We start from the raw sequence: 26,052 nt of genomic DNA, 5'->3' as shown, positions 1-26,052 counted from the left end.
ACAGAACGCAGACACATTAAAGTGAATGGGTCCACAATCCCCATGCGGCTGGGCCACGGTCGGTGCCCGTGCATTGCGGACTACAATTTGCGGTCCACAGCACAGGCACGGGCTTCACACTGTCGTGTGAACAAGACCTAAGTCTGTGGAGCTGTGTAAAAAATGCAACTTGCCCCGCACAAAAACAAGCCCTTAAATGGTTCTGTGGACAGAAAACAAACAAAAAAATGTATGGCTCTTGGAAAGCAGGAAAGGAGAAATGAAAATAAAAAAATGTAAATAGGCTGTCTCCTGAAAGGGTTAATATAAGAGCTTCTAGTCTATTACTGTAACTATGTCCATCAAATTAAGGTTATCTGTATCTTTCTTTAATATATACACATCAGCTATCTTTTTCTTGTTTTAAACACAATTTCCAGTGAATTATTGTGGTTAGTCAACTAAATCCCCACCATATAGACCATGTGTACCACATCATCAGAAATGTGCAGTGAATAATCATATCAATAATGTATGGGTGCCTTCACCTGAATGGGATTTTATTGGGCTGGAAGCACATGGACTTCTGCAACCTACATTCAGGTAAATTGAACTGATTTTCAGTTGCAGAAAATTTCTGCAAAAAAATCTGCCATGTGTGAAGGCACCCTAAATATAACAGACTGAAAATCATCATAATGCCTGCTGTCTTGCACAAGTATAGCTGACTTTCTGGCTACGGTTTGGAAATCTAGTGTTCTCTTCACAGTGTCATTAGATCATTGACAGTCGACTGACTGAGGATAATAGGAGCTGCAGTTGAGGATCGTCTACTTGTAATAGCCATTGAAGATAAATTGAGCAGAACAAAACTGCTTCTGTCCATTTTACTTGACAAAACTTTTTACTCGACATTGAGCCAGTTATCTCCTGAAATGTAGCACTAGGCTGCATTGTAAAATATTGAGATTGTGATAACTTCTCTAGGTTCACCTTTGAAGATCATTTTAGTTGCATAATGACATTTTCAAATTTTTGAATTAAGATACGTTATTATTATTATTACTATTATTATTCTGCCGTACTGATCCAGAGGTACCACATGTGGTATATAACCCATTCTCATCTAAAGCTGCATCCAGAATTCTTAATATGAATATGCCCATGTCTCCCAGCATTCCAAACACTGGCCTGGGGCGTATTCCAGTGGTTTTCATTTCATAGCAGTTTTCATTAATCTCATGTGAAAAACTCTCTTTCCTAGAATGCTGTTCAGCAAGAGCATTCCATTATTAGCCAAATTCTTAGATAACCAGTACAAGATTTGCAATGTTAAAGAGTCTTTGTCACCAGATTTCATTATACAAGTTGAATAAATTCTTAAATAGAACTGCTAACTTGATATAAATATATATATATATATATATATATATATATATATATATATATAAAACACAAATAGTGCAGCAGCACAGTCAGAGTTAGTGGACTGGGTGCAAATCCCCACAGAGGTAGGCCACTCCTCCACGATATACAAAAGGTGAAATAACGAGGCAGCACTTCCAGCTTTAAGTGTACGGGTGAAGACCCCAAACTTTAATCCAAGCGACGTTTCGGCCTGCTCAATGAGGCCTTTATCAAGCTTGATAAAGGCCTCATTGAGCAGGCCGAAACGTCGCTTGGATTAAAGTTTGGGGTCTTCACCCGTACACTTAAAGCTGGAAGTGCTGCCTCGTTATTTCACCTTTTTTTTATATATATATATACACACACATTATCCTAAAGAGCTAAAAAATGAGAGAGCTCATAAGTCCGGAGTGTCCATGATTTAAATTCAATTTCCACCCACCTAGACTACCAGACCAGCATAAGGTAAAAGGTTTGTAGCCAGCTCACCTTTCGATCCTGTGTAACTGTGCACGGGGCGGACACAAGCCAGTCCAAGATGAATACACAAATAGAAAAAGGCTCCGGCACCAGAAGGACGTAATGAAGAAATCCTGGTCTTTATTTTGTCACCATAAATTAGGTACATCCAGCAACAGTGATATTGTGACCCACTTATCCCCACCATCATGGGGATAAGTGGGTCACAATATCACTGTTGCTGGATGTACCTAATTTATGGTGACAAAATAAAGACCGGGGTTTCTTCATTACGTCCTTCTGGTGCCGGAGCCTTTTTCTATTTGTGTACCAGACCAGCATCTTTCAGTCTACCTCCTCCTCTGCTGCTAATATTTCGCACTGCTCAGCACAAGCTGTAGTCTCCCTGTTTTTCTTGTTAGAGAGACTGTCTTCCAACAAGTTTTAGTGTGGAATTAGAGCTTCTAACTTCCTCTACAGCTGTGGTGGTACACTAAGAAATTTTTTTGCCTAATGAGTTTAGATGGTTAGAGATTAAAATATACTTTAGGCTACTTTCACACTTGCGGCAAAGGATCTCAATATCGGAAAAAAACATTTCCATTTAGTCCTCATGCATTCTGAGTGGAAAGAGATCTGTTCAGGACGCATCAGGATGTCTTAGTTTCCAGCAGCATTCCATTTTGAGACTGGACACAAAACTGCTTCAAGCTGCGGTTTTGCGCCCAGTCATAAAAAAAGGAAAAAAATGGATCCAGCACCGAAAACAATGTAAGTCAATGGTGAGGGATCTGTTTTTTTAGGATCCTTTTTTTCCGTTTTGATTTTACACAATCGCATCCTAAGGGAACGGATGCAAAATCAAAACATTCTCTTTAATTCCGGTGTTGAGATCCCTCTCGGATCTCAATACCGGAATCAACAACGCGAGTATGAAAGTAGCCTTACTCCTGAGCTCTCTCTATCAGAATTGAAAATAAAATGCTAATTTTAGTGCCAGACAATAAAAACATACATAAATAAATAAATTTTTAGTTTAAAAAAGGAATACATAACCATTCTGACGTTTATTTTTAAAGTAAGTAAACTAGTCTCATTAGGTCTAGGAGATCCATTTAATAATGAATGTACTTTGCATTGTGAAATTTGGTGATTCCCTTTCTATTTAGTTTTATTGATATGATGGTCTAATGTGAACATACACTTACTCATATTTGCTGTACCCAGTTTAGTTTTTGAATGTTGTTAAAGCTACTTACTACTACTACTACTTACCACAGGCCGAACTGGATGGACACATGTCTTTTTTTGGCCTTATGTACTATGTTACTATGTATAGTAGTATGGTAGTATGATAATAGATTTTTAGTTTTTTGCTGTTGGGATCTCCTGCTTATATGTATTGTATGAAGGTACCTGTAATCATCGTGAATGGAAGGTATGAGTCACCGAGGTTCCTGGCCTCGGTGAAGTAAGAGTCAGTATTTTTTGTGTCAGCAGCAGCTATTGCTAATTGACACCTAAAGATTTAGCATGGCTGTTATAGCTGATCCGGGACGGCTCTTACTGGGAGTAGTCATAGTGCTGGGTGGGTTACTACTCCCCATGTTCCAGGCCGGGTTATGCCAGGCATAAAAACCAGCCAGCACTGCCCAGTGTGTGCATTTAACTACCTCTGACAGTGGAACTCAGGAGTCTGTGTGCTGTGAACTGAGGGCTGTGCTGGGATTTGAGGTTTAAGCCATGCTGGAGCACTCAGGCCCCTCTAAAGGCGAACAGGACTATGGACTTGATGAGGCTGAACGGCTAACAGGCTGTGAATTAACACCCAGGAGAAAAGGTGACTTTTATTATTTATGGACTTTCCTTGTGTGTGAACAAACACCAAGCCACCTGTGTTTTGTGATACACATTATCTGCATTTTGTTATACACCAATGTGTGAATAAATACCGCTGTTTGATTCAATAACTGTGTACTTTGCCTCTATACTGCATCTGCTAGTCCTAACTACCAGAGTGCATCCCCACAATTGGTGGAGGATGCGGCAAGTGCAGTGAGGCTGGCGTGAACGCTGATATATATTTTGGGTTTGCATTTTTGGGCATAGTTGTGTGTCGTACATCAAACCAGCTGTATTTCAACCCCGTGCCCCATGACAAAATAGAGGCTGTTGTGAAGGCCGTCATGGAGGCTAATTTGCAGCAGCGAGAGACCAACCTGCACCAACGGGAGGCTAATAAGCAGCAGCAAGAGACCAACCAGTTGCTGCTACAACACGTGATGGCTTTGCAGACAGCAGGAGCAACCCCAAGCGTCCATGATGCCTGGAAAGCAGTCCGTGCAGCGATCCCTAAGACGACACCTGCAGACGACATTGAAACCTACCTGGCGATGTACGAGAAAGTGGCCACCAGGGAAAAGCTGCCCCGAGACCAGTGGGCTGAGGTTGTCGCTCCTTTCCTGGCATCAAAGTCCCAACGGGTGTATTTCGACTTGCCGGACGATCAAGGGGTTGACTACCCAAAGGTAAAGGGTGAGATTTTGGCAAGACTGGGGGTGAACGTGTTAGTCCAGACCCAGCGGATACATCAGTGGGGGTTTATGCGGTCTGAGCCAACAAGACACCAGTATTATGACTTACTCCACCTTTTGCAAAAGTGGCTACAGCCTGATGTGCGGAGTCCCACGGCTATGCTGGATAGACTATTGGCTGACATATTCTGGAGGGCGATGCCACCCCCTCTCCAGCACTGGATCGGCCAGGTGTCTCCTGGAAATGCCCTGGAAATGGTGGACCAGGTGTAACGCTATGAGGCCACCAAGAATCTCAAGGGGGGTTCTTTTGGGAGGAGGACAGGCAAACTCCAGAACTCATCGGGTTGAGCCCATGGACACTAATTGTGGCTGCCAACAATCCCTATATGCTAGGAAACTGTGTGCCACAGGTACCCTGGAGGCTCTAGACCACTTGTGCCAGGTGGACTCAGGGAGCTTGGTGACCCTGGTAAGGGCTACCCTGGTGCTGTCTGCTGAGTATACTGCCCAGAAAGTTGGGGTGATGTGCATTCATGGATACTTGAAAGACTACCCCACCATGCTGGTGTCTTTAACCACGGTGGCCGGCAGGTGGACCCATGAAGTGGCAGTCGCCACAAATCTCCAGTAGTGAACTCATAATAGGGAGAGACTTTCTAGGTTTCCCTGCCCTATGGCCGGTTGTGAGAGTTAAGGATACCCCTGAGACAGGAATAAGCCCAGGAGATTGGTCTTGTTCAGGGGGATGTCCAGAATCCTGGGAACCTGAGGCCAAAGGGCCAGCAGTAGGGGTGACCACCACTTCGGTGGAAGAGGGAGAGACAACCCCGTGTAGGGTAATGATGTGAGACGTGGAGGAGTTGCCACCGGGTCCTGGGTTTTCAGACCTCAATGTCTCCGGGAAGAATTTCCATACAGCCCAAAGCCGAGATCCAACCATATCCCAGACCTGGGAGAATGTGGTAATACGTGATGGTGTACCCCAACAACCTGGGGCCAAGTCGATGTTCCCTGTTTTGTGGGCCACCAGAATATGCTATATCGCGTAAACCAGCTGCGGGGTGAACCTGTTGAGCAGTTGGTGGTGCCTGGGGCCTATTGAAAGCACATGTTAAAGTTAGGCCACCAACATGTTCTCGGGGGTCATCTGGGACTGCAGAAGACACAGTACCGTATACTACAATGGTTTTACTGGCCCAGTGTTTTTAGAGAGGTGGATGACTTTTGTAAGTCTTGCCTGACCTGTCAAACCACTAGCCCCCAGCACCTGTTCCGCAGTCCCTTAGTGCCCCTCCCGATTATCAAGGTACCATTTGAGAGAATCGCTATGGATCTCGTAGGCCCAGTACCGAAGTCCGCTAGGGGGCACCAAGACATCTTGGTCGTCCTGGACTACGCCACTCGGTATGCGGAGGCGGTGCCACTGCGACATACATCGGCCAAACTCATAGCAAAAGAGATAATAGAGATGTTTTCCCGAGTAGGGATACCCAAAGAGGTTCTGACTGACCAGGGGACTCCTTTTATGTCCAAGGTCATTCGAGAGCTCTGTAAGTTGCTGAATATCAAACAGATACAAACATCTGTCTATCATCCACAAACTGACGGCCTAGTAGAAAGGTTTAATCAAACATAAAAACTATGTTAAAACGGGTAGTAGCTAAGGATGGAAAGGATTGGGACCATCTTCTGCCCTCTCTTATGTTCGCAGTGCGAGAAGTGCCCCAGGCCTCTACTGGATTCTCACCTTTCGAACTACTATATGGCAGACATCCACGTGGTCTTTTGGATATAGCCAAAGAGGCATGGGAGCAACAACCCACACCATATAAAAGTGTTGTTGAATACGTCACCCAGATGCAGGAACGTATGGAAACCGTGTTGCCGCTGGTAAAGGAACATATGGAGGCAGCGAGCTCAAAGTCGGGTGTATAATCGGCAGGCTCGGGTCTGGCTCTTTTGGTTGGGTTTTGAGCTTTGGTTCTGGTACCGACAATAGTTAGTAAGTAACTGGCTAGCTGGCAGGGACCCTACGAGGTACTCGAAAAGGTTTGAGAAGTAAACTACAAGGTACACCAGCCAGGGCGGCGGAAGCCGGTGCAGGTGTTCCATGTGAATTTACTCAAACCATGAAACGATAGGGAGACCAGTACTGACAATAGCCCACGGCCAAGTTTTCTAGGGAGAGAGGTCCCAGTCTAATGTAAGGGAAGCAGTTGCCACAGTGAAGATTGCTGACTACTTCTCCTCTAAACAGACTCAGGAGGCCAGGAAGTTTGTCAGCAGGAACACAGATGTGTTCTCAGACCTCCCTGGATGCACTTCCATAATCCAGCATCACATTGTCACTGAGCCTCAGGCCAAAATCAGGTTGAAACCATACCCAAGGCTCGGCGACAGGCATCTCTGAGGAAGTACAACTAATGCTGCAACTAGACGTCATTGAGGAGTCTAGAAGTGAGTGGGCCAGATCTATAGTGATGATACCCAAACCGGACGGGATGTTGCGGTTTTGAAACGATTTTCGAAAATTAAACGAGGTATCTAATTTTGATGCGTATTCCATGCCCCGGGTAGATGAGCTGATTGAGAGGTTAGGACAAGCCCGGTATTTTTTATTTTGGACCTCACTAAAGGGTACTGGCAGGTACCCTTAATGGATGCTGCCAAAGAGAAAACTGCCTTCATCACACCCGAGGGGCTGTACCAGTATAAGGTGTTACCCTTTGGTCTGCATGGTGTCCCCACCACTTTTCAAAGGCCAATGGACATTGTACTACGAACACATCGTCGGTATGCTTCGGCTTAGCTGGACGATATTGTCTTCCACAGTACCGACTGGGAAAGTCACAGGCTGTAGTAGACTCCCTTCGAAAAGCTGGACTAACCGCTAACCCCGAAAAATGCGCGATATGATTAGAGGAGACAAAATACCTGGGGTATGTCATTGGGCACGGAGTGATCAAACCCCAAGTAAACAAAATAGAGGCGATAAGAAATTGGCCCCGACCTGTCCCCCCTAAACAAGTAAAGTGGTTCCTAGGAATGATAGGCTATTACATGAGATTTGTTTGACACTTTGCCACTATAGCCGCACCCTTGACAAAGCTCTTGAAGGGACGAAAATCTTTGATGGTTCACTGGGATGAGCGGGCGGAAGAGGCTTTTTCCACTTCGAAGTCTTTTCCACTGTGCGGGTCACCGGTTCAATAGTTTGTGGTACACAAAGATGCCTCCGAAGTCAACGGGGAGGAGCATCCCATTGTCTTTTTAAGCAGCAAGCTCACCCCAGACAAAACCAGGTATAGCAAGTGGAAAGAGAGTGCCTGGCTATCAAATGGGCACTCGAGTCTCTCCGCTACTATTTGTTGGGGAGAAAGTTCCGCCTGATGACTGACCACTCCCCTCTCAAGTGGATGAGCCAGGCCAAAGAGAGAAATGCCCGAGTCACCAGGTGGTTCCTGTCCTTACAGAACTTTAAGTTCTCCGTGGAACACAGGGCAGGCTGGTTGCAGGAAAAAAACGCGGATGCCCTGTCCCTTGCATACTGTATGGCAGGTGTTCACTTCCTCAGGGTTGAACAAGGGGGGGTATGTAAGAAGGTACCTGGAATTATCGTGGATGGAAGGTATGTGTCACCGAGGTTCCTGGCCAGTAATTTATGTGTCAGCAGCAGCTATTGCTAATTGAAACCTAAAGATTTAGCATGGCTGTTATAGCTGATCCTGAAAGGCTCTTACTGGGAGTAGTCAAAGTGCTGGGTGGGTTACTACTCCGCATGTTTCAGGCCGGGTTTTGCCAGGCATAAAAACCAGCCAGCACTGCCAGGTGGGTGGATTTACCTCACTCTGACAGTGGAGCTCAGGAGTCTGTGTGCTGTGAACTGAGGGCTAGGATTTGAGGTTTGAGGCAGACTGGAGCACTTGATGGACTTGATGAGGCTGAACGGCTAGGGTGTGAATTAACAACCAGGAGAAAAGGTGACTTTTATTGTTTATGGACTTTCCTTGTGTGTGAACAAACACCAAGCCACCTGTCTTTTGTGATACACCTTATAGTCATTTTGTTATACACCAATGTGTGAAAAAACACCGCTGTTTGATTCAAGAACTGTGTACTTTGCCTCTATACTGCATCCGCTAGTCCTAACTACCAGAGCGCATCCCCACTGATGCTCCCTCTTCCTGAGTCATATAAATTTGCACACAAATATTGTCGCATTATGGAGTCATGCATGAAGACAGGAATTCCATCTGAGCCAGGCTGAGAAAGAGTGATGTGCCAGGGAGCGGTTTAGAGTACTTGGTATTACCTTATTTTTATAGACTACTAGCAGAAGGACCCAGCTTCGGGTGGGTATATTTCATCTAGTTCATTTAATGTTTGTGTGGGTCGTTAAAAGATATCAACAGTATCCACCATAACAGTGACATCTACAGCACCCTGCCCCTTTAACAGTGAACTCCACAGTCCCTCCACCCCTTAACACTAACCCCGCCACAGTGCACCGCCACTTTAAAATGGGACCTCCACAGCAGCCCATCCCCTTAACTTTGACCTTCACAGCAGCCTTCCCCTTTAACAGTGAGTTTAACAGCATCCCACTCCCTTGACAGTGATCTCCTCAGGGGCCTGCCCCTTAACAGTGACCTCCACAGTACCCCGCTGCCTTAACAGTGACCTCACAGTATCCTGCTGCCTTAACAGTGACCTCCACAGCAGTTGCCCCTTCAATAGTGGTCCCTGCCTCCTTAACAGTGACCTCCACATTGAACACCTCTTTAACAGTGATCACCACAGTGCCCACCCCTTTAACAGTTACCTCCTCAGCGCCCTGCCCCTTTAATTCTAAGGCTACACGACGACATGTGGCGTGCAACATTTTGTCTCAACATTTTTTATAATGATAGGCTATGGTGTCGCACTGCGACATGTGACATGCTGTGACTGCGACACGACAGTTGCAAAAAATCCATCCATACACATGTTGTCGTGTAGCCGTAGCCGTAGCCTAAAGATGACCTACAGCAGTGAAGAAAAATGGCTGGATTGTTATGGAAACCTGTAGTAAAACTGTGTGTATGTGGAGACTAAGGGCCTGCAAGCTTCTATTGACTGATAAGGGACATGTGACCGTGTGTATGGCAGTTGGGATATGAAGAGAAAGACTTGCAGGCTTGTATTGGCTAATGCAGGTTGAATTTTGGGAATCTCTTAGGAACGGTACGTCCTAGAGAGCTGTGACCCCCCACAAGATTTCTTTCCAGGTAGCAATGGATATGTATACCAGGTTTCATTTAAATCGATGGTTGCGTTTTTGAGTGATCGCAGAACATACATACATACACACACATATATATGTCCTTCTTTATATATAGATGTGTAATACAAATGTTGTACAAGTTTGCCCAGTTGGAACCCTAGTCAACCCTAGGGTCTGACTGATCATTATCATAGACTAAGCCATCTCAATACATCCCTTATAGAAATTATGAGGATGGAAATATTGTCTGTTACCTAGCTTTACCAAATATGGATATAATTTAAAAAAATGACGACTTACATTGATTGAGTTTACAGAAAACTTTTGATATGTTATAGAGAGACCCCCAGTGATGCTGAGACCCCCAGTGATCACTAGGACGAGAGGAGAGAGACGCGGAGAGAGATGCGCTCGAATATCATACTCTCTCTCCTTACTGCAGGAGACCGAAGCGAGGCGAACCGACAGACTTTCTATTGAGTCTGTGTTGCTGCAGTGAGGAGAGAGTGTGTGATTCAAGCAATTCTCCCTCCTCATTCTAGCAATCGGTGGGGCTTTGAACATTCCGACCATACCGATCAAAACTTTTGATATGCCGATGACATATCAAAGGTTTTCTGAAAACTCAGTGACCCTTTACGACTTGAACTGCTTATCAATAGAAACGTACATACAGTTATGGCAATTGAATTGGTGTATGGGACACGAGAACGTACTGGACAGATGTATTTAAACTATGTAGACAGTGAAAGACAAAACAACAGGTCTAATGAGAACATTTTACCAGTTACTAACTCTTGTGGTTAGTTTGGTAAAGAAGCACAAATGTAAAACACGGATTCGTGCACTGAAAAGAACAAGATATCGGCACAACACAAGGGTGATAAAGTCTTTAGATGCAGCTTTTATTTATCTTTTCAAGATAATATAGATATGGCTTTTCATGCACAAACACTTACATGATATTCTTACGTTTTTGGCAATAGAATGGGCTCAGTATGGCTCCTTATCTGCCAGGGAGATCTGCAACTTCAGATGATTTACAGAACTCTCTGACACATGAGGAGAAATGTCTATTATACAATATACAACAATATTTCTCATTGTATTACTTCTAATATCTTATAAATGTTACAGGGCTGAAATTAAGTAGCTGCCACTTAGATGAAACCGATGGCTGGATAAGTATGGTGTATAGACAGTGACACTTCAGATTGTATTATAAACATGCACCAAGACCAAATAACCGTATAAGCAAAAACTGTCACATATCTTACAATACAGAAGGGAGAATGTTAAAATGCATGTACAAATCATTAACAATGGATTGCTGCGGCATACAAGACAGTCATCTATACATATAGACAAGGCTGTGAAATTTATCAAACTACGACAGTAAAAATGTGCACAAAGTGTAAAAAAATAAATAAAAAAGAAAGTACAAATAGAAAAATGTTACAATAAAATTGCAGAATGAGTAAAACACAGATCAAGGTAGTACCATAGGAAAGAGAAACACAAAGCTCCTCCGTGATTAGAGCGGCAGATGACTTTGTTGACTAATGGCAGACAGAGAGTGGACCATACGAAGACAGACATACAGAGCTGACGGCAACAGATGACAGACACAGAAGTGGAAAGTATTTGGCATGTTGAATCACATGACGTCATTCACTATTGGGTAACGGTGGTACCTGGCTGTGTTGATGCTCATTGGCTAGCCTGAGGGGAGTAACTGAAGGAGGAGGCACACCTGACGTGGAAGCAGATCGACCTAATTTGCAGCTTATTTTCATTTCTGCAAAAAAAAAAATGAATTATTCAATTAGCGCCACAGCAATTAAATATTTGTCTACATTTTATATACTGCAAAACCGACCAATGGCTTGGGAGCCACAGCTGGTTCTCAACACCACTCTGTGTAGGTGCTTCTCTAAATACTATTGCTCCCTAGTGACACCACGGATGACTTGTTTTTATTGAAGCTTTATATCAATGACAAAACCATTCCATTGGCAGTTAAAGGGATTTTCCAGGCTCCTGATATTGAAGACCTATTCTCAGGATAGGTCATTAATATCCAATAAGAGAGGATCTGATATCCTGCACCCCCATCAATCACTAGCACTTTGAATGAAGCAGGATGCACAGCTCTGTTCAAAGTGGCAGTGCTAGGTTACTGCAGCCCAGCTACCATTCATTTTAAAGCTCTGAACTCGGACATATCCCCATTTTCACCCAGGCAGCCACCCTGACTTGAGCATCGGAGAAGTTCATGCCCCGATGCTCTCATTTGCCCTGCGCTAAATCGAACAGAAGAAAGTCATTTTCTGGAGTTCCGGGGATGAACCGGGCTCTCTATAGTGCATCAGTGAGCCTGGTGACGTCACCGGCACTGATGGGCAGGCTTTAGCGCTGCCCTAGCCTTTAAAATGGCTAGGGTAGCCCTAAAGCCCGCCCATTAGAGCCGGTGACATCACCGAACACACTGTTGGGCGGAAGCCTCCTCCCGGCAGTGTGTTTTTTTAAATAAAAGAGCCCTTGCCCTGCGCGATCCAGTGCAGGGCAAGGGAGAGCATCGGAACATGTAATGCTCCGATGCTAACATCAGGGGGGCTGCCTGGGTGAAATTATGGGTATCAGCTCTGAACCTGGACAACCCCTTTAATGGAAGATAAACTGCAGTAACCCAAGATGGCCACTACACTTTGAATGGAGCTGTATTTTCTGCTCTATTCAAGAGCTAGTTCCAGTGCGAGAGGCTGCAGGGAACACCTGATCGGTGGGGGTGCGGGGTGTCAGACCGATAAGATATTACTGACCTATCTTGAGGAAAGGTCATCAATATCTGGAGCCTGGAAAGCCCATTTAATACCAGGGCAAATACCCTGCAACTCACGGATATCTTTTATAAACTCTACGTTGTTTAATAGCTTACAGTACATGGAATTTATAATCCTCATCTATTAGCTGGAGCAGAAAGTGTCTAAAGTTTATCTCTCTGGACAACCTAGAAACAGCCATGCAATACACAAACAACATATTTATCACAATGGACACCATATAATGCCTCATTTTTACCGTTTTAATTTAAAGCATACCTGCCTTTTCATATGACTTCTCAGAATAAGTTGTCATGTGTGTGTATATGAGGAGTAGCTTTATTTTTAGACATTATATGACTTGTATCTTAGGCTACTTTCACACGAGCGTTTTTTGCGGATCTGTCATGGATCTGCAAAAACGCTTCCATTACAATAATACAACCGCATGCATCCGTCATGAATGGATCCAGTTGAATTATGTCTTCTATAGCCATGACAGATGCGTCATGAACACCATTGAAAGTCAATGGAGGACGGATCAGTTTTCTATTGTGTCAGAGAAAACGGATCCGTCCCCATTGACTTACATTGTATGTCAGGACAGATCCGTCTTGCTCCACACCACATCATGGACAGAAAAATGCTGCTTGCAGAGTTTTTCTGTCCGTCATGGAAACGCAACCAAATGGAACGGAATGTATTTTGGTGCATTCCGTTTAGTTCAGTTCAGTTTTGACAATCAATGGGGACAAAACTGAAGCATTTTTCATCTGCTATTGAGATCCTATGACTGATCTCAATAGCAAAAATTCAAACGCAGATGTGAAAGTAGCCTTACATGTATCACTAGTTTTGGCCTCTGGAGGCCCCATCACTAGTTATTAGTTTTCTCTGAGCTCAGCTCCACAGTGAATAAAGACTAACTAGCAACTACTATGCTGTCTCCTATACACAGCACAGACAAAGAAGAGGAGATCCTCTGGACAACCTAGATATCTTTCTCTCAAGTTCACCATTTATTTATGCAAAGTTGTTAAAAAGACAGTACTTAATTAAGCCATTCCAGTACCAATAACTAGGGTTGAGCGAACCCAAACTGCAAAGTTCGGGTTCGGACCAAACTTTGCGAGTTCGGGTATCTGGACCCGAACCCGGACTTTTTCACAAAAGTTCGGGTTCAGGTTTGGTGTTCGGGTGATTTTATTATTTTCCGTTATAACATGGTTATAACGGAAAATAATAGCATTCTTTAGACATAAAATGGCCAAGGAGGGGTTAAAAATAATAAAAAGAAACTCACCTCATCCACTTGATCGCGCAGCCTTGATCGTGCAGGTCTTCTTTCTTCAGGATCTGCAAAAGGACCTGCGATGACGTCACTGGTGAGCGCGGTGATGTCATCGCAGGTCCTGAAGAAAGAAGACCTGCGCGATCAATAATATAGTGACGTTCGGGTCTCCATTGACTTTAATGTTGTCGGGGTTCGAGGTCAAGTTCGGGTCCTGAACCCGAACTTTGACCTGAAGTTCAGCCGAACCTGGCGAACCCGAACTTCAACGGGTTCGCTCATCCCTACCAATAACATAATTTTCAAAAATAACATCCATCCTAAATATTTGTCTCTTAGTGGGCATTTGTGGGTGAAAAGATAACAAAGCCAGAATAAACATATTACTAAATAATGTACCTGAATTAATTGTTCCCAAGTTTTTTTTCCACTTATCGGTTTATTTCACCTTGTTTGTTCTCCTTAACGAGGACTTGTCACTAGAGTGGTAATGTTCACAGTTCGCATTTTTAAGGTAGTGACAGGTCCTCTTTAAATGACTTCTAGAATAGACACACAAGGCTTTTCTTTTTAGGTATCTTATCTATACACTTTAATAGACCAGTTCTCCTCGTGTATGTATCCCTCTTACCTGAGCTGTTATTTCCTGCTAACATTGTTGGGCTCACAGATGATCTTCCAAGTCTACTGGAAACATGTGTTGAGCCCGGGGTTCCATCCCATTCCTGAGATTTAAATGACTCTCTGGAGGATGGTGATGAGTGGTGGTGGCCCGGTCGCTCTTTGCTTTCCAACTTTGGTAAAGGTTCTGTACTGTGACTTCTTACTTTGATTTCATCAGAGGGTTCTAAAAATGAGAAACCAAGAAATTGAAATATATGCATCTACAGATATGAATTTAGTTTTAATGTGGTATCGGTGGTCTTTACAATGTAAAGAAAAATATTTACATATCTTTACCCAAATTCATAGGTCCTTAAGTACAGGTAAATAATTTTAGAAAATTAGAATATTGTCTAAGGATATAACATAGAATGTTAAGGGGAAGTTTCTGAGAGTTTTTCCATCAGAAATTATAACAGAGAAGCTTAAACGGTTTTCTTTTTTCCAGCTGGTCATCTCATGCTTCTCATCTCATGGAATTTCAAGCTAAGAGGAAAGGAAAGAAAGGGCACATCTGTGTACTCAGACATAAAAAGCAGAAGGTCAGTATGCACAAAAGTATGTGGAACTCTTACTGACGAATAGTGCTGGTCAAGCACCATAGTGCTCAGGTGCTCGGGGGCTCTGGCCGAACACATAGGGATGCTCGGGTGCTCTACTGAGCACCCGTGCTCAATGTAAGTCAATGGGAGAACCCGAGCATTAAACCAGGCACCCCCTGCTCTGAAGAGGGGAGGGTGTCTGGTTCATAGGAAAAGGTCAGAAATTGATGGAAACGCCAGTGAAATGGTTTGAGAACAACACGGGGAGGATGTCTGGATGCATCTTGAACTCCCAGGTCACTGCTGGGAACGATGTTGTCTGAGTAGTACGCCACTTTTACAGACTGACAATAATATGCACCAACCCGAAAAATTATTAGGAAACATTCTTACCTGTATATTTACTTGTATATAAAGTGCAAGTGCTGCCAAAAATTACAAGGAAGGGGCACTCCGATACAACCTGTATATCACATAAAAGGGAACCTAAAAGACATTGTCGTACAATTGTTCAGGGAGTGGGACTCCTACACTCATAAAGTCTATGCACTAAGGGAAAGGGCTGCCAAAAATTACAAGGAACCAGCACTCCAATATACCCTTTATTACACATAAAGGAGGGCATCATACACATCCTTGAAAAATTATGACTGATGGCCTGCTGGGGACCCTCAAAAACATTAGGAGGGTGACCATCTAAAAATTCAGGGGTGAGGCTGTGCTGGTGAGCTGACCCTCTAAAACATTACACTTGAGGGCCTGCTGGTGACCCTCTAAAACATTATGGGTAAGGGCCCGCTGCTCAGCTGACCCTCTAAAACAGCCTAATAAGCATGACAAGAAAAGGGAAATTGAACCATGTACCCTTTTTATTGGTGGAAGGGGTGTGAGCAGAAGTGGGATGGTTCCTCAAAGTTGCGTAAAACCTCACAGAGGTCAGACATCAATGCCCACTCATCACTTGTGAAGAGAGGAAGCTGACTGGAAAGTTGACAACCATGTTGCAGCTGATATTCCACTATCTGCTGCTCACAAAGCCCGGCCAACATGTGGAACGTCAACGTCAAGTTCCACATGTCCAGTGCATGCTCACGTTGCACAACAGTCGAAGCTGTCGATGACTTGTGGAAATGGGGACACACACGGTGCACCTTCACAAGTAGCTGAGGCAAATTGGTAGGTTTTGAGAAACCACTGAACCACTAGGTTGAACACATGGGCTAGGCATGGGATGTGTGTGAGCTTGCGAGCTCTAAAGCCGCCACCAAGTTACGGCCATTAGACACAACCATGCCTGGTTGTAGGTTGAGTGGCGACAGCCACAGCTGAGTCTGGTTCCTTATCCCTGCGGCAGTGTGCTGTTTGTCACCTAAGCAGATCAGTTTAAGCACAGCCTGTTGCCGCTTCCCCACTGCAGTGCTACACTGTGTTAGGATTCGAACCTGTGACCAGCCATGTCCCAGGCGGTAGCTCTAGCCACTAGACTACCAACCCTTCTGTACTTTTCCTTCTACTGAACACTTTGATCTACCTTGTTCCAGCCTTGCCTTGTTAATCTCTGTGATTCCTTGCACCTGCTACTTCCTCTTTATAAGCCCAGCCTCTTGCACCAGATCCCTGCTGGTTATTGTTCTTCTGGACTTGATCCTGCTGCATCTACCGCTGTTCCTCTGTTGCTACTGCTACCGACCTTGGAATTGTCCCCGACTACTCTTCTGCTTGTCCCTACCAGCTGAACTGCTACCACCGTTCCCGATCCGGATTGTCTGACCACGCTCACTGCTGCCTGCCCTGACCCACCGCCTGCCAACCGATTACGCCTCTGGCTGACTTCCTGCAACTACAACCTGCCTGCGGTCCTTGCCACTGGGCTCCCACCTCCAGCCAGCTGTCATCTGACTCAGGTGAGCCTGTAGGATTGCAACACACTGCTTCCACCTACTGACTGACGGCTGACTGGTGCTGCAAGATGATAATTAAGATGTGGAAGTGGAGGAGGAGGCGGAGGAGGAGAAGGGGGGTTGCAGCCATTAACGTAAGTGGCGGCGGAAACCCTAATTGAAGTATGGCCCGCAATCCATGGCGTCGGTAGCAGCTGGCCCAACCCAGGGTACGACTCACTCCCGGCCTCAACAACGTTCACCTAGTGTGCCATCAGGGAAATATAGCGTCCCTGGCCAAAATAACTTGTCAATGTGCCAGTCGTTAAGTGGACCTTCCCAATAATTGCGTTGGTCAGAGCACGGGTGATGTTACGGGACACATGCTGGTGTAAGGGTGGGACTGCACACCGTGAAAAATATTGGCAGCTGGGGACAAAGTCCCGCTGGACAGCCGCCGCCATTAGGCTGCGGAAAGCCTAAGTGTCCACAAGTCTAAATGGCAACATTTCCAGGGTCAGCAATTTGGGGAGGTGTGTGCATTTAGGGCTATGGTCTGTGGGGGGGTGGCTGGGTATTTGCGCTTTCGTTCAAAGGCCTGGGGTATAGACATCTGTACACTGCGCTGGGATACAGAAGTGGATGTGCTAGCTGATGGTGCTTGTGAAGGTGCATGGCGGGAGGCATCTGGGGCTGCGTCTTGGACAGGGGATCGGCCAGCACATAACACAGGGGAAGAGGAGGCAATGGTGTGACCCGCAGACACTGGTTGTGGACCCAGGAATATGGCCCACCCATGAGGGTGCTTTGATGCCATGTGGTGGATCATGCTGGTGGAGGTGAGGTTGCTAGTGTTCACACTCCTACTCATTTTGGTACGGCACAGGTTGCAAATGCAAATTCTTTCATCGTCCGCACTTTCCTCAAAAAAGCGCCAGACTGAGAACACCTACCCCTTGGCAAGACAGATTGCCGCAAAGGGGTGCTCTGTGGAACAGTTGCGGGCCTGTTTGATGTGGCCCGCCTTCTCCTTTTTGCCACCCCACTGCCTCTTCCAGCCTGTAGGGTGCAGTGCTGCGGATCCCTCCCCCTCAGTACTGCTGTCCTCGCTCGGCTTGCCACCATCCCAGGTTGGGTCAGTGACTTCATCGTCTAGCACCTCCTCTTCCACTTTCTCACTCTGGTCATCCTACTGACTTGTTAACCTAACAACAACCTTAGTTATTGACAACTGTGTCTCATCCTCATCATCAACCTCTTGAGACACTAATTGCAGTTGACTTATTGGCAACTGTCTCATCATCATTATCCATCTTGTGAAACACTAATTGCCGTTCTCCACCATTATCTTCTTCTGACTGTGGATGCTCCAGAGTTTGGGAATCAGGGCACAAGATCTCCTCATGTCCCTCTTCAAGCAGGCTTGGCGAGAGGCCCAAACTAAGGCATGTCCATGAAAACAGCTCCTCGGAATATCCGAGTGTGGGATCACTTATTTGCCAAGACTTTCCATGGTGGGTTTGAAGGAATATCAGGGTGAGGATTGTGTTGACCAGACTCTTGGCTACTGAGACTGGACTTTGTGGAAGACAGGGTGATGCTAAACCGACTGGAAGCATTATCTGCTGCAATCCAACCGACCACCTGGTCGCACTGGTCTGACTTCGAGTGGTGTCCTGCGCCGCCCTGCAAACTGGGACATGAAGCTAGGTATCGTGGATGAGTGTGATTTTGTGCTCTGGCAGCAGGCACAGTTTCACTCTGCCCAGGGCCACAGCCTCTGCATGCACCATCAGCAGCACGGCCACTTCCCTGTCCCTTACTGCTCGCCTTGCTCATATTAAATGGTATATATGCTTGCAAGTATGTCACACGTACAGTATCGCAGGTTTTGTAATGGTATGCGCAAATAAAGTACACAGAATGTCACAGATATTTTTAGGATGCACACACATTAAACAGGAGGTATAGCGCAAGTAATGTCGCTGTCACCACCGCCTAATAAAAAAATTACACTGAATGAATGTGACTGATATTTAGGATGGGCAAACGTTATACAGGAGATGTAGTGCAGGCAAAATTTTTTTACTGAATGTCACTGATATTTCGGATACGCAAACGTTATACAGGAGAAACTTTAGATTTTTCGGCACCCAAACATTTACGTAAAAGTTCGGGTTTTGTCTTCAGCAATTTCTATGGTGCTTTTTTGAAAGGCTGCAAAGCAGCCAATCAACAAGCGTCATACTACTTGCCAGAGGCCATCACAGCCATGCCTACTATTGACATGGCTGTCATTGGCCAACTGCAGCATGTGAACCTGCCTCTGGGGTGAAAAAAAAAACCTCTGTTTCATATAGTGCACATCTAGGATTATCGCTGCATAAGTAACTGTTCAATTTAAGCCAGAAATACGGCTTTTGCATACTGGGTGAAAAACTGTTTCATATAGTGCACATCTAGGATTATTGCTGTATAAGTGACTGTTCAATTTAGGCCAGAAATACTGCTTTGAGACACTGGGGTGAAACAAACCCCTCTATTTCATATAGTGCACATCTAGGATTATCGCTGCATAAGTGACTGTTCAATTTAGGCTAGAAATACGGCTTTCTCATACTGGGGTGAAAAAACCCTCTGTTTCATATAGTGCACATCTGTGATTATAGGTGCATAAGTGAGTGTTACATTTAGGCCAGAAATACTGCTTTGGCATACTGGGGCATACTGGGCGGAAAAAAAAAACTGTTTCATATAGTGCACATCTAGGATTATAGGTGCATAAGTGAGTGTTACATTTAGGCCAGAAATACGGCTTTGGCATACTGGGGTGGAAAAAACACTGTTTTATATAATGCACATCTGTGATTATAGGTGCATAAGTTACTGTTCAATTTAGGCCAGAAATACGGCTTTCTCATACTGGGGTGAAAAAACCCTCTGTTTCATATAGTGCACATCTGTGATTATAGGTGCATAAGTGAGTGTTACATTTAGGCCAGAAATACGGCTTTGGCATACTGGGGCAATACTGGGCGGAAAAAAAAAATCCTCTGTTTCATATAGTGCACATCTAGGATTATAGGTGCATAAGGGACTGTTCATTTTAGGCTAGAAATATGGCTTTCTCATACTGGGGCATACTGGGGTGAAAAAAAAAATCCTCTGTTTCATATAGTGCACATCTAGGATTATAGGTGCATAAGGGACTGTTCATTTTAGGCCAGAAATATGGCTTTGGCATACTGGGGCAATACTGGGTGAAAAAAAAATCCTTTGTTTCATATAGTGCACATCTAGGATTATAGGTGCATAAGGGACTGTTCATTTTAGGCTAGAAATACGGCTTTCACATACCGGGGTGGAAAAAATACTGTGTTTTATATACTGCACATCTGTGATTATAGGTGCATAAGTTACTGTGAAATTTAGGCCACAAATTCCGCTGTCATATAGAGTTAAAAAAAAAATTGAGTGCAATACCCTACATCAGGGTTTTTATTGGCGGATAATTATTTTTAACAGACTCAACCACTTTTTACTTTGCTTGGTGAACGCTAACTATGAGGCAAACATCTAATATGGGACTGCGGTCATGGTCGTGGTGTTAGGTGGAGCCTCTGGTGCAGGGAGAGGACGTGGCCGTTCTGCCACAGCTACACGTCCTACTGAACCTACTACCTCAGGTCCCAGTAGCCGCCAGAATCTACAGCGATATTTGGTCGGGCCTAATGCCGTTCTAAGGATGGTAAGGCCTGAGAAAGTACAGGTGCTAGTCGATTGGGTGGCTGACAGTGGATCCAGCACGTTCACATTATCTCCCACCCAGTCTTCTGTAGAAAGCGCACAGGTGGCGCCTGAAACCCATCCTCATCAGTCTGTCACATCACCCCTGTGCATATCGGGGAACCTGTCTGAGCCTCAAGTCATGCAGCAGTCTCTTATTCTGTTTGAAGACTCTGCTGGCAGGGTTTCCCAAGGGCATCCACCTAGCCCTTCCCCAGAGTGGAAGACATATAATGCACTGACGCACAACCACTTATGTTTCCTGATGAGGACATGGGAATACCACCTCAGCACGTTTCTGATGATGAAACACAGATGCCAACTGTGTGTCTTTCTGCAGTGTGCAGACCGAAAATGAGGTCAGGGAGGAAGACTGGGTGGAAGACGATGCAGGGGACGATGAGGTCCTAGACCCCACATGGAATGAAGGTTGTGCCACTGACTTTTAGAGTTAAGAGGAAGAGGCAGTGGTGAGACCGAGCCAACAGCATAGCAAAAGAGGGAGCAGGGTGCAAAATCAGAGCAGCCGTCGCCAAAACAGTTCGCCTGCTACTGGCCACCGCCACCAGGGACCGAGCACACCAAAGGCAGCTTCAAGGAGTTCCCTGGTACTTCTTAACACAATGTGCTGACGACAAGACCCGAGTGGTTTGCACGCTGTGCCATCAGAGCCTGAAGCGAGGCATTAACGTTCTGAACCTTAGCACAACCTGCAGGACCAGGCATCTACATGCGAGACATGGGCTGCAGTGGAGTAAGCACCTTCAAAACCAAGAAAGGGTTCAGGCCCCTCCTGCTACCTCTTCTGCTGCTGCCTCGGCCTATTCCTCCGCCTCTGGAGGAACGTTGGCACCTCCACCCAGCAAACAGAGGATGTGCCACCAACACCACCACCTCTGTCACCATGCATCTCCACCATGTCACACGGAAGCGTTCAACTATCCATCTCACAAACCTTGGAGAGAAAGCGTAAATTCCCACCTAGCCACCCTCGATCTCTGGCCCTGAATGCTAGCATTTCTAAACTACTGGCCTTTGAAATGCTGTCATTCAGGCTGGTGGAGACGGACAGCTTCAAACAGCTCATGTCGCTTGCTGTCCCACCACTACTTCTCCAGGAGAGCCGTGCCCTCCCTGCACAACCAAGTATCGGATAAAATCAAGTGTGCACTACGCAACGCCATCTGTGGCAAGGTCCACCTAACCACAGATACGTGGACCAGTAAGCACAGCCAGGGACGCTATATCTCCCTAACTGCACACTGGGTAAATGTAGTGGCGGCTGGGCCCCAGGCGGAGAGCTGTTTGCTGCACGTCCTTCTGCCGCCAAGGTTCGCAGGGCATCATTCTTTGCCTCCTGTTGCCTCCTCTTTCTACTTGGCTTCCTCCTCCTCTTCTACCACCTCCTCATCCGGTCAGCGACAGGCCTTCACCACCAACTTCAGCACAGCCAGGGGAAAACGTCAGCAGGCCATTCTGAAACTGATGCGTTTGGGGGACAGGACCCACACCGCGCAAGAGTTGTGGCTGGGTATAGAACAACAGACCGAGGAGTGGTTGCTGCCAGTGAGCCTCAAGCCCGGCCTGGTGGTGTGCAATAATGGGCGAAATCTCGTTGCAACTCTGAACTGTCTGCTCTACATCGTAACTTCGGCCTTCCCGCTCACCGCCTCATATGCGACGTGCCCACTAGGTGAAACTCCACCTTGCGCATGCTGGAGAGACTGTGCGAGCAGCAGCAGGCCATAGTGGAGTTTCAGCTGCAGCATGCACGGGTGAGTCGCACTGCGGAACAGCACCACTTTACCACCAATGACTGGGCCTCCATGCGAGACCTGTGTGCCCTGTTGCGCTGTTTTGAGTACTCCACCAAAATGGCCAGTGACGATGACGCTGTTACAATACCACTTCTATGTCTCCTTGAGAAAACACTTAGGGCGATGATGGAAGAGGATGTGGCCCAGGACGAGCAGGAGGAGGAGGAGGAAGAGGTGTCATTTCAAACACTTTCAGGCCAGTCTTTTAGAAGTGGCTGAGAGGGAGGTTTTTTGCAACAGCAGAGGCCAGGTGCAAATTTGGCAAGCCAGGGCCCACTCCTGGAGGATGAGGATGAGGATGAAGCATGTTCACAGCGGGGTGGCACCCAACACAGCTCGAGCCCATCACTGGTGCGTGGCTGGGGGGATACAGAGGATGCAGACGATACGCCTCCCACAGAGGACAGCTTGTCCTTGCCTATGGGCAGCCTGGCACACATGAGCGACTACATGTGTAGTGTCCCACTAGGTAGGGGTGGGCACTACACAAGGGTCAATTGGTGTGCGCGTTACTCCTACTCACAAGGAACCGAAATGTCATATTTAATTCTGCATTTAATGTATGTTTTAATGTGTTGTTATATGCAATGTACCCCTGAATGATGCAACAGCAGGCCTAGTTGGGTGTAGTTAGACATCCCAGACACTAGAGGGAGATAGGGAGCCCCTAGTATAAATGTCCAGGCCCAGACAGGGAGAGTTAGTGCAGAGTCAGGAGTCTGAGAAGACAGAGGTTAAAAAGCCTGCTCCTGACATGCAGCTGGATAGCCCTGGCTGCTAGTGATGTCCAGGAGGCTAGTGAGAAGCTCCAGCCTGCCTGAGAACAAGAGAGCCTAAGTTAGCTCTGAAGATACCCCAGTTGCAGGATCCAACCTCCTGGGAGAACCTACAGTTATCCACCTTATAGGAGAAGGCGACCCAGGGTAAGCTAAGTGACCCTGATGGGCAGAGGACCTTAGAAAGTGTAGCAAGAATATAATACCTGAGGAAGAAAGTAACCAAGGATTTAAGCCACCCTTTTAGGCATCCGGGCCTTGGGAGATATAAAGCCAGAGCAGGAGTTCTAGAAAGGACACTGTACATTGATTCTGAGGAAAGGTACAACCTGCTGCTGAGTGCTTGTGAAGTTTACCCTCAGCGTATCTTGCATGAATATTGCCTGCCATAATGTGAATGAGCCCCCTTGTGGAACTGTAATACAAAGACTGTACTACACCTGCTGTACAAAGTTGGATTGTTCAGTAAAGTTACGTTTGGTTCACTGCATACTTGTGTACCTCCATCATTCCAACCACCAACCGGCGTGCCACCGTCCAAAGGCACTGGCGTCACGAATACCACAGGGACCTTGCCCCAGGCACACAAAATACCTGTAACATCCAGGTCACCTCATCCACCATCAGGCCTGGTCCCTATCTACAGAGCGTGCCCCAGAGGAACCGTGTCTACCTCTCCTTCACTGCCACGCGCCTGCCCAGGGTTCTTCAAATATAGTGAGTACCCTCGATTGCCCATAACCGTGACCTCAATTCGTCATACCCTGCAGGTCTGGCGTGTTGCACATGCTGCAGTGCCTGCGCAACGACAGAAGAGTTGCCCACATGTCAACGTGTGCTGACTACTGGGTGGCCACCCTGCTGGATCCCCGTTACAAGGACAATGTGACGTCCTTAATTCCCTCACTGGAGCGTGATCGGAAGATGCGCAACTACAGGCGCACGCTGGTAGACACGCTCCTGAGAGCATTCCCGACTGACGCCGGGGGACAAGTGGAAGCACAAGGCGAAGGCAGGGGAGGAGGAAGAGGTCGCCAATGCAGCTATGTCAGCGCCAGCACCTCAGAAGGCAGGGTTAGCATGGCCGACATGTGGAAAAGCTTTGTCACCTCGCTGCAAAAACCGGCCCCAACTGCTGATATGGAGCGTGTTAGCAGGAGGCAGCATTTGAACAGCATGGTGGAACATTACCTGTGCCCCATTCAACTTCTGGGTCTCCAAATTGTCCACATGGCCAGAGCTTGCCGTGTATGCCTTGGAGGTGCTGGCCTGCCCTGCAGCCAGTGTACTCTCTGAACGCATATTTAGTACGGCAGGAGGCGTCATTACAGACAGACGCAGCCGCCTGTCCACAGACAACATGAACAAGCTCACGTTCATTAAAATGAACCAGGTCTGGATCCCACAAGACTTGTCTGTACCTTGTGCAGAATAGACAGCTTTAACAGCCTCAACCATCCATCTTTGTACTCAAGTGCACTTATTCCTCTTTTTTATTTTTATACGTCCCAATATTTTGGGGGATACCCCTATGTAAAAATGCAAAATAATACACATCTGTGTTGGCTACCTATTCCTCCTTTGCCGCCGCTTCCACCTAGACCGCCACATGAGCCTACACCGCCACATCCACCTCTTCCTCCTACATCATTCCTAACTTTTATTTTTTTAAGGTCTTTTATGTTTTTTTTTAAATTAATTTCCCTATCCACATCTGTTTGCAGAGCATTTGCCATGCTCTTAAGCACATTTTGCTGCCTTTTGCAGCCCTCTAGCTCTTTTCAGGGCTATTTTAGAGCCTTTTAGTGACTTTAATGGGGTTCGAGTTCGGGTCCCGAACCCAAACTTTTTTTTTCAAGTTCGTCCGAACCTGCCGAACCCAAACATCCAGGTGTCCGCTCAACTCTAGTGTTGATTGCAAACATTCTAATAGCGAATGTTTATCGCAAATTTTCCATGCAAATGGTGTTTCAGCTGAAAAACAAGCAGATTCTGCTAATTTGAATATGCCCATGATTATGCAAATGAGTTTACATGACAAAACTGTATAGAAAGGTTATTTAATATTATGTTAGGACAATCAGAAAACTTGTTGTCATCCTAATGATAATGATCTAGGTGTGCAGGTCCAAACAAGCCATCCAACAGTTATGAATCAACTTTAAAGCTTACTGGCTCTTAGTCAGATAAGGACTGGTTTTGAATGTCTCATAGTGCACAAGGCTGCCATTGTAAGGTATGCAGACTGTTTCTGTTTCATGGATAGATTGTTAGCTTGCACTTACTCGACTTTTGGCATATAGCCTTTGTGTGGTGTCTATTGTATGTCATAGGTAATGGGAGTCCAAGATGCATCCAGACGTCCTTCCCATGCTGTTTTCAAACCATTTTGGTGGTGTTTTTATCAATTTCTAACCTTTTTCTGTAAACCAGACACCCTTTCTTCTTCAGAACAGGGGCTGCCTGGTTTAATGCCCGGGCCTCCCATTGATTTTCATTGTGTTCAATTGTGCTCGATCATACACAGTATTCGGCCGAACACTGCGAGGTGCCGAGCATAGCAATGCTCGGGCCGAACTGCTGTTCGGTCGACTCACTCAACACTACTTATGACAGCATCCTGACCATGATGGTGATTATTTATAGCCTGGAAGGGTCCTTGACAGCCACTCAGTGCCAGTCCTGATTTGAACAAACATGCAGCTTTAACATAAAATGCCCATGTTCCCCACTCTAGCTATCCTGCGATCCTTTTGAAGTCACTCATTCTATAACAGAAGACATAAATAAAATTGCTATGATCGCAAAATCACTAGACAGGTTTTTCACC

At 45.9% G+C, this 26,052-nt stretch overlaps 1 protein-coding gene across 1 annotated transcript in view; it reads right to left on the bottom strand.

The window, feature by feature from the left end:
* Window positions 1–11,137: 11,137 nt before the first annotated feature.
* NYAP2 (neuronal tyrosine-phosphorylated phosphoinositide-3-kinase adaptor 2) overlaps window positions 11,138–26,052 on the bottom strand; it is a 165,844-nt gene continuing 150,929 nt past the window's right edge. Inside the window, exons 4-5 of the mRNA XM_044292290.1 lie at window positions 14,390–14,605; window positions 11,138–11,443 (exon numbers count right to left, since the gene is read on the bottom strand). Of these exons, the coding sequence (XP_044148225.1) occupies window positions 11,313–11,443; window positions 14,390–14,605 (347 nt within the window). The 3' untranslated portion in view covers window positions 11,138–11,312. The remainder of the gene's footprint in view (window positions 11,444–14,389; window positions 14,606–26,052) is intronic.

This window comes from Bufo gargarizans, chromosome 4 (genome assembly GCF_014858855.1).
Source record: "Bufo gargarizans isolate SCDJY-AF-19 chromosome 4, ASM1485885v1, whole genome shotgun sequence".
In the NCBI taxonomy this organism is placed as follows: Eukaryota; Metazoa; Chordata; class Amphibia; order Anura; family Bufonidae; genus Bufo; species Bufo gargarizans.
Note: the sequence above shows the minus strand (reverse complement) of the source record. Positions and strands in the feature narration are given on the sequence as shown.